Here is a 10,007-nt window from a genome sequence, read left to right as displayed (position 1 = left end):
GCAAAATAAGACTCCTGCTGATGTATTTTTAGTGATAAATTATGTTTTTTGATCTTCTGTATTGTACTTCATTTCTGTCTTTAACTTTCTGTTCTCTCTTCCATGAAAACAATGATCTATTCTGAAACATGTGATTCCTAAGAAGTTGCAAACAATGTAATCATTAAAAGAAATATGTAATCACCTATGGTATATAAGACACCAAGTTTCACAGTAAAGTGTGGTCTCTTTCACCATTCATGTTGTCTGTGTTCTTTCTTGTAGATATTTCGCCGACACCAACCCCCTACTCAGGGACCCTTAGACTCTGGTGTGTGGGCTGGTCCCCTGCAATGACCTGAGCCCAAATCAAGAGTCAGATGCTTGGGGCGCCTGGGTGGCTCAGTCGGTTAAGTGTCTGACTTCAGCTTAGGTCATGATCTCACAGTTCATGGGTTCAAGCCCCGCATCGGGCTCTGTGCTGACAGCTAGTTCAGAATCTGTAAGAGTCTTCTCACTGAGGTGTCAGTAGTTTGAATTACTTAACACAGCCTTTCCTGAGTTCTGAGATTGTCCTTTGTTGATGGAACAAACTCTTCTGGCTTAGGTTATAGCAGAGCTTTGGAGCAAGGATCAGAGTTAAACAGAAACCACCATTAGATATCAGAATTGTAATGACTGTGGCTAATTTATTACCAATATTCAAAAGGGAAAAGTCTTATATAAGTTCATAATAAGAATAATGCACTGAGAAGGAAATTTGATTATTTCTGTGATAGGAAAAGCTAATAAAGCCATTTTTAAAAAAACAGTTTAAGGCAAAATATCTTTAATGACAGTATAATAAGCCTTTTTACAAAGAAATGAATATTACATTTGATTCATTAAAATGCATGAATAAAATTTTATAGAGGGAAATTCTTGTCATATAGCAATAATCCTAAGACATAATATACCATTAATGTATATGAATATCAAGTAAAGAGATTCAGTAAGTCTGGAGTAAGTAAAGCTTAGGGAAGTAAGTCTGAACTCCATTCCCTGATGAAAGTTACTGACCTAAAAGATATTAGAGGTTTAAATAAGTAAAATTTTGGCCAAAGAAACACTCAAAATAATAAATAACTGACCATACTGTACTTTTATTGCCTAATATTATGGAAAGTATTGTCAGTGCTCTGAAAAATACTGGAAAACTTCTTAGACGTTTGTTTAATTTTTTGTGAATGTTTTGAACAGTGAGGGCATTAACAGATGTATACAAATTTATTTTGCATACAATTTCCAAAATATTTGTGTTAATATTTTAAATGTACCAATTCAACACAAGGCAGGGTGAGCATCTCTTCTGATTTGTCTGTCTTTCCATGGAACTCTTGAAATAGTAACACATTAAAGAAACCTGATTAATTCTAGTATTTCTTTAATTTCTGTTTGAAATAATGTAGATCAGAGGAAGTAGCAAAAATGGTGCACATACTTTGTGTACCCTTCAACCACCCTCCTGCAGTGGTGACATCCTGGTAGCTATAGTAGAGTATCAAAACCAGGAAACTAATGTTGGTATATTACTGCTAATTATGGTTCTGACCTTACAGTTTTTACTATTCTTATACTTGCATTTGTGTGTGTGTGTGTGTGTGTGTGTGTGTGTATGTATTTGTGCATGCACGTGCATGTGTGCACATATAGCTGTATGCCGTTGTAGCCCATGAATAGGTTTGTGTAACTGCCACCGCAGTTAAGATACAGAATTGTGAACATTACCATAAAAGAACTCTGGTGCTAACCTTTTTGTATTCACATTCCCCCACCCCCCATTGGTTGCCTTTGTTTCCCCTGGTAACCATTAATATCTCCATTTCTATAGTTTTGCCATTTCAAGAAGTGAATGAAATTGTGCATCATATAACCTTTTGAATTTGCTTTATTGTACCAAGCATAATCCATTTGAAATTTAAATTATTCTATGTATCAATTTTTTTACTAAAAATTTTTAAATTAATAGTTTATTACCAAGTTGGTTTCCATATAACATGCAGTGCTCTTCCCCACAAGTGCCCCTCTCCATGACCATCACCCCACCTTCACCTTCCCCCCTCCCTCTTCAGCCCTCAGTTTGTTCTTAGGATTCAGAGGTCTCATGATTTGCCTTACTCCCTCTCCCCAACTCTTAAAAATTTTTCTTTAATGTTCACTTATTTTTCAGAGAGACAGAGCATGAGCAGGGGAGGGGCAGAGAGAAAGGGAGACACAGAATCTGAAGTAGGCTCCAGTCTCTGAGCTGTCAGCACAGAGCCCGATGCAGGGCTTGAACTCACAAACCATGAGATCATGACCTGACCTGAAGTTGGTTGCTTAACCGACCATGTCACCCAGGTGCACCCCCCGCCCCTCACCGTGTATCAGTTTCATGGAGTCGTATTCCATTGTATGATGTGCCATAGTTTCTTCATTTATTAACCTATGGAAGGATAGTTGGATTGTTTCCAGTATTTCCCTGTTATAAATAAGGCAGCTATGGATATTTGTATGTAGGTTTTTTGTGTGAACATAATTTTCATTTCTCTGGGCTAAGTACCCAAAGGTTGCAATTTCAGGTTCATGTGGTAAGCACATGTTAGTTTAAAAAGATACTGCCACTAATTTTCTGGAGAGGCATTTACATTCTTAACATCAGTGTATGAGGGATACATTTTTTTCTGTATCATCACCAGCATTTGCTATTATTTCTATTATTTAGCCATTTCAGTAGGTTTGTAGTGATTTCTTATTGTGATATCTTGAGTAGTGATATTTAGTTTCTGCTTCCCTCTTGGCTAATAATGTTAGATGAATTTTTAGGTGCTTATGTGCTAATGTATCCCCCTTTAAGGAAATAACTGTTCTATCTTTTGCCCATTTTATAATTTTTAAACAATTTTTAGTACTAAAACTTGTTGGATATGTAGTTTGCAAACATTTTCTCTCTGTAGCTTGCCTTTTAATCCTTTTAACAAGGTCTTTCCTAGTACAAACATTTTAAATTTTGTATTTAATGCATTTCTTTTAGAAGGGATTATTATTTCTTCTAAGAACGCCTTGCCTAGCCCTGGGTCTGAAACATTTTTCTTTCAAAAGTTTTATAGTTTTATGCTTTACATTTAAATCCATGATATTAATATTTTTGCCTATGGATGCCCAGTTATTTGTTGAAAGGAATTGTAATTTTTTACTTTTACACTTCAGTAAAAAGTCCATTGACTGTGTTAGTCTGATTTTTGGTTTTCTTTTCTGTTTCATTGATCTATGTTTGTCTTTCTCTGTCAGTACCATGCTCTTGATTCTGTAGCTATTTAATAAGGCCTAGCATATCATAGACTATTCTTCTTTGACAGAATGTTTTCAGCTATTGTGGTTTCTCTGCCTTTTTACATATAGTTTAGAACACGATTATATGTGTAACGAATCTTGCTGGAATTTGGGTAGGACCTGCATTAAATCTAAAGAACAATTTGGGAAATTTTTCTTCAGTAGATCAACTCTTCCAGTCCACAACATACCTTGTTTCTCCATTTACTTAGATCTTTCTAGATCTAAGGTTAGATCTTTATGTAGATTTCTTTCATTAGTGTTTTGTGACTTTCACACATAGATCCTATATGTGGTATTTTAGGTTTATGCCTAGTAATTTTTTAAGTTTGAGTATACAGATATATTTTATAATTTTCCCTGAAGGATACCTAGATTAAAACTCATGTGAAGGCAGAAATGTGGTTTAAATTAGGAATGAAGGCAAGTGTAAAATTGTTTTTTTTTGTTTCCCTCCTTAAATGGGGAAGATACCCTCACCGGACATTGTAGAAATTATTGTGGTCTTGTAGAGTTCTAGAGTGATAGTTTCAACTTCCTAAGTTAAGGCTTAACCAACTGAGCCACCCAGGCGCCCCCATCTTGGGTTTTTTAACAGAGGTCTCACATTGCATAGAATATGGGTAGCAGGATGGTTATAATTAAATATATGCAGTATTTTTTAATGATAGGTAAATATAAGAGATACTTCCATAATTTAAGGGAGCAGGTTAAAATGTGATTCTTAAAGTTCTCACAATTGGTAGACCAGGTATGTTGAAAAGTGCTTTCAGCAGGGTTTCAATGGGACAGGGTTAAAAGTAGCTTCAAGAACTTGAGTGTACATGGGAAAAAGGTGATACTTTGGGTTTGGTGTCAATAAAGGTTTACTTTTGAACAAACTAACATAAACCAAAATGCCAGAGCCAGGATAGAACATTGAGTCTTGGGGCGCCTGGGTGGCTCAGTTGGTTAAGCATCCAACTTCAGCTCAGGTCATGATCTCGTGATTTGTGGGTTTGAGTCCCACTTCAGGCTCTGTGCTCACAGCTCAGAGCCTGAAGCCTGTCTCCAGATTCTGTGTCTCCTCTCTCTGACCCTCCTCTGCTCACACTGTCTCTCTCTCTCTCTCTCTCTCTCTCTCTCTCTCAAAAAATAAATAAAAGCATTAAAAAAATTGAGTCTAATGTAGGTGAAAAAATATCTTTTCCTCCAGTCCCTTATACACTTCATCTTGGACACTTGTGTTTCTGAGAATGAGAAGAAATTGTACCATGAACTCTTGGTGCTGATATATAGAATGCAAATGGAGTCCCTCCAAATGGAAACATGTTACATAATGAATATCCTACCATTTTAATCTATAATTGATAGTATAAGAAATAGATTCTGATGGTGTCCTTAATCCAAACTCTCTCTGGTGGAACCCCTATAAAACCCTATTTTAAATTCTCATTTTGAATTCATTCTCTTCTCTGATTTTCCTGTTGCTAGTGCCCAACTCTCTTAAAACCCTTACATTCCCAGTTCATCATTCCTTTTTTTAATACCTACTTCTCTTCCCAAGTTTGAAAGATATATAAGATGCCAAATGCACACGATATTCACTTCCAGGTTCCGCTCCCCCCGCCCCTTCCATTACAGTCATCTTCCTGTGAAAAAAAGTGAATGTAGTTAATATGTACTATATTGTATACTGTGTTGTTGGGAGACTTAGCTAGAAACAAAAATGTCAGAAACTTAATAGGGCATTTGTATATAAGTCTTTATATAAAAATTTTGTTTCATAAGGAATTTTTAACTTTCTCATTTTTAGAAGACTGCCAACTTGATCTTTTAGAGAAGAGCCATGAAAACCAACACAAATATTTCTGTCAAGTCTCATTCAACAAGAAAACTTTTTCTACAGAGCAAGATAAAATTTCAGAAAAACCGGTTCATCAGGGCATAGACATTTTTCCTTCAAGAAAAATACTCTCTAAATGTGACACTGATGTTCCCACATGCTTGGATCTCTATCTATTGGTCCCACATCGTTACTCAAAGAGGCTTGTCAGTTTAATACATCTTCTTTCAGTACTAGAAATGAGAGAATGAAAGGTGGAGAGAAATCTTTTGAGTACAATAAAAATTTGCAAGCTTTTAGTCAGGTGGAAGAGCTTATTCAAGATCAGACTATTCAGATTTGGGGGCAGTCTTTTGAACATAATGAACTTGATAGTGCTTTCCATGATAAGGCAACTTCCATTGAATGTAAGAATGCCCACATAAAAGGAGGATCTTATAAATTTGGGAAAAAATTATGCGATAAATCAAACATCGTCTCTTCAAGTATTTGCATAGAGAAGAGTCACTCTGAATTTAATGATGATGAATGTATTAAAACCAGGAACAATTTCAGTAAGGTTACTGCACTTCAGAGAACAAGAGAGAAAACTTTAGGTCAAAAAGCACATTTCAGAAAATATCAGAGAACTCACACAGGAATGAAATCCTTTGAATTTGGAAAAAACTTAAACCACAATTTAGCTATTACACTGCAAGAGAGGACTCCCACAAAAGAGACGTCTTGTGATAATGACACTTACAGGGAAACCTTCAGTTCTCAGTCAGCTTTCAGTATATGTCAGAGAACTCCCAGAAGACAAATACAGTATGAGAGCAATGAATATCAGTTCTTCTCTAGAAGTTTATCCCTCATCATACATCAAAGAACTCACACAAGTGAGAAACCCTATGAATGTAATGAATGTGGGACAGCTTTTTCTAGGAAATCATCCCTAATAGGGCACCAGAGAACTCACAGAGGGGAGAAACCCTATGAATGTAATGAATGTGGGAAAGCTTACAGCTGGAAATCAAGCCTTGTAATACATCAGAGAATTCACACAGGGGAGAAGCCCTATTAATGTAATGGAGATGGGAAGGCTTTCACTCAGAAGTCGAGCCTTGTAATACATCAGAAAAGTCACACAGGGGGAAAACCCTGTAAATGTAATGAGTGTGGGAAAGCTTATACCTGGAAGTCAAGTCTTAGACTACATAAGAAAACTCACACAGGGGAGAAGTCCCATGAATGTAATGAATGTGGGAAAGCTTTCACCTACATGTCATGCCTCAGAGTACATCAGAGAATTCACACAGAGGAGAAACCCTATGAATGTATAGAATGTGGAAAAACCTTCCTCTGGAAGTCATTCCTGAGAGCACATCAGAGAACTCACACAGGAGAGAAACCCTATGAATGTGATGTATGTGGGAAAGCTTACACCTGGAAGTCAAACTTTGAACTACATCAGAGAACTCACACAGGGGAGAAGCCCCATGAATGTAATGACTGTGGGAAGACTTTTACCCAGAAGTCAAGCCTTACCATACATCAGAGAAGTCACACAAGGGAGGAACCCTATAAATGTAATGAATGTGGAAAAGCTTTCGCCTGTATGTCACACCTCAGAGAACATCAGAGAATTCACACTGAGGAGAAACCCTATGAATGTATAGAATGTGGAAAAACCTTCCTCTGGAAGTCAATTCTGAGAGCACACCAGAGAACTCACACAGGAGAGAAGCCCTATGAATGTAAAGTATGTGGGAAAGCTTACACCTGGAAGTCAAGCCTTGAACTACATCAGAGAACTCACACAGGGGAGAAACCCTATGAATGTAATGACTGTGGGAAGACTTTTACCCAGAAGTCAAGCCTTATCATACATCAGAGAAGTCACACAGGGGAGGAACCCTATAAATGTAATGAATGTGGAAAAGCTTACACCTGCATGTCACACCTCAGAGTACATCAGAGAATTCACACTGGGAAGAAACCCTATGAATGTATAGAATGTGGAAAAACCTTCCTCTGGAAGTCATTCCTGAGAATGCACTGGAGGAAGCATACACAGGAGAAGCTATATGAATGTAATCAATGTGGAAAAGCTTACACCCAGAAGTCAAACCTTATAATACATCAGAGAAGTCACACTGGGGAAAAGCCCCATGAATGTAATGAATGTGGTAAAGCTTTTACCTGCATGTCACACCTCCGAGGACATCAGAAAATCTGCACAGTGAAAAAACTCTATAAGTGTGTAGAATGGGAAAGCGTTCCTCTGGAAGTCATTCCTGAGAATACATCAGGGGAGACATACACTGGAGAAGACCTATGAATGTAAGGGATGTGGGAAAGCTTACACGTGGAAGTCAAGCCTTGAACTACATCAAAGAACTCACACAGGGGAGAAACCTCATGAATGTAATGACTGTGGGAAGACTTTCACCCAGAAATCAAGCCTTATAATACATCAGAGAAGTCACACAAGGGGGAAAACCCTATGAATGTAATGAATGTGGAAAAAGCTTACACCTACATGTCACGCCTCAGAGGACATCAGGTAATTCACACAGGGGAGAAACACAATGAATGTATTGAATATTGGAAAACTTGTGTCTGGAAGTCAGTCATCAGAATGCACTTAGGAGGCATATACAGGAGAAGCTATATGAATGTAATGAATGTGGGTGAGCTTTCACCCACAAACTCTACTTGAGAATACATGAGAGAACCCACACAGAGGAGAAACCTTATGATTGCATCAAGTGTGGAGAGAGTTTTTTCAGAAATCGGTCCTTGTAGCACATCAGAGAATGCATGCTGGGAAGAAATGTTGAGTGTAATTAATGTGAGAAAACTTTAATTTCCAATTTAACTTTCTAACCTTATGAGACTATTTGCACAGGGAAATGTGGGGAGTTACAGTTTCAGAAATGAGTCTCAAGTTAAGGAAAGCATTAGAAAACTCCAAAAGGAGAGAAGTCTGATAGATGTGGTAATGTGGGAAGATTTTCAGTGGGTTGTCAGATGTAAAAAGCTAAGGGGAAGAAAAACAGCTTTACTCAGGTTCAGTGGCTGGGCCTGTGTAAATTTAAAGACATTAATAGGAAAAAATTTTTATTTCATATACACATGGAGAGGTCTCAGAAATGAAATGAAAACCCCAAAAAGGTGGTCAGATGTGGAGGCTTACATACCACTTTAACAAAAGGATTGTACATTTGCAGAGGAGTGTCCCAGACAAAGGAAAAGGATTTTGAGCTTTTAGTGGTAATAAATTGTGGGTATGTTTATGCAGATATTAGTTGGTGCCATCTCTTTTAGGAGAGGGGATGGGGAACACCTTCATAAAGGGAGATTTATGCCCTGACTTTAGATGGATATGGAGTGTGGAGATTTTTTTTTTTTGCTTTTACAGTTTTTAAGTTGCTTTCAGCTCAAAATAATACTTCTGCTAAAGTGGCATTTTTGGGGGCAGGGGCATATTCTGATCCCCTTCATCACATGCAACAAACTATAAATGTGATGGATGTAGGGGTTTCCATCAGGATTGGAAAACTCATGGAATTGAACATACGAATGTAATGAATTTAGAAATACTTTCATCCAGCCAAAATAATTGTATTACATCAGATAATCTGAACAACATAAATAGCCCTATAAATGTCTTGGAATGCTTTCAGCCAGAAATCATACTTTTGAGAACACCAGAGAGAACTCAGAGGATGAAAGAATAAAGATGATATATGCAGGGAAATTTTCAGCCACAAGTCAGGGCTAAGAATGCAGATCAGAGAAGGGGCCAAAACCTATTAAGCTAATGAACGTGGATGTTCCTCAGGAAGTTCCTCACTGTTCATAAGAGAACTATCTTAATCTGCTGAGGCAGCTGTAAGAAACATATCCTAGACTGGGTGGTATAAAAAGCAAGCATTTATTTCTTAGTTCTGGAAACTAGAAAGGCAGAGGTCAAGGTGCTTGCAGATTTTGTTGTCTGGTGAGATTCTATTTCTTGCCGTCTTTTATCCTCATGAGGAGGAAGGTAACACTTTGGGACCTCTTATACATGACACAGGTTCCATTCATGAGGGCTTTACTGTCATTACTACCATCTTTCAAAAGCCAGTTCCAAATACCAGCACATTGGGGATTAGGTTTAGACATAGAAAATTTGGAGAAACACATTCAGTTTAGACCAAGAACTTACACTGGAAGGAGACTTGAAATGTACATAGACAGTTTTTAGCCACTAAGTATAATTTTAGACCTTATTGGACATCAGGAAATTTTCTGGGGGAAAGAACCACTGGAGGTAATGAATATAGGAAGCACTGTAAATTCAATGCTCAGTAAACTTCCGTTGTGGAGAAACGCAGGAAGTAACAACGTGAGATTTTATTGAATCTCATTAAGTAGAGAACGAAGAAAGTCTAGAAGGTAATAAATGTGTAATAACTTCAACCAAAAGCCACCTTTATCTGGACAATAGAAAATGCATTGGGTGGTAGAGACCTGATAGTATATTACCCAGATGAAAAATCCTATTAAGGTAATGGATTTGGGAAATCAATCTACAGTGAATTCTACATAGTAGAATGTGGATGCTCATGTTAAATACTGTCGTAGACTCTGGGTCTGGAGTTCTCTCTTGTCCAGGAAGAGAGCAGACACAGGATTAAAATGCAAGAGAGGCTAATGTCTGGGAGGAGACAGGACCCCTGAGTAAGGGTCTTTGCTCCATTTTTATTAGGGTCAGAAGTGTGAACAAAGACACAATGAAACCATGAGCATTAACTCGAGTATAAGGGAAAAGAGGGTATTAAAATATGCAGTTTTAGGGGTTTGGGTCAACACAGAGCAAAGCTCT

General features: G+C 37.5%; 1 protein-coding gene across 1 annotated transcript in view; it reads left to right on the top strand.

Moving 5' to 3' along the window:
• Positions 1 to 7,660, top strand: part of LOC115275942 (zinc finger protein 260-like) — a 100,296-nt gene extending 92,636 nt beyond the window's left edge. The window contains 3 exon segments of the mRNA XM_029919670.1: positions 5,139 to 5,400; positions 5,547 to 7,165; positions 7,500 to 7,660. Coding sequence (XP_029775530.1) covers positions 5,139 to 5,400; positions 5,547 to 7,165; positions 7,500 to 7,644 — 2,026 coding nt within the window. The 3' untranslated portion in view covers positions 7,645 to 7,660.
• Positions 7,661 to 10,007: the final 2,347 nt, after the last annotated feature.

The sequence above is a fragment of the Suricata suricatta genome, chromosome 13, assembly GCF_006229205.1.
Source record: "Suricata suricatta isolate VVHF042 chromosome 13, meerkat_22Aug2017_6uvM2_HiC, whole genome shotgun sequence".
NCBI classification, from domain to species: domain Eukaryota; kingdom Metazoa; phylum Chordata; class Mammalia; order Carnivora; family Herpestidae; genus Suricata; species Suricata suricatta.
The sequence above is the reverse complement of the archived record's forward strand: the minus strand, read 5'-3'. Positions and strand labels throughout refer to the sequence as shown.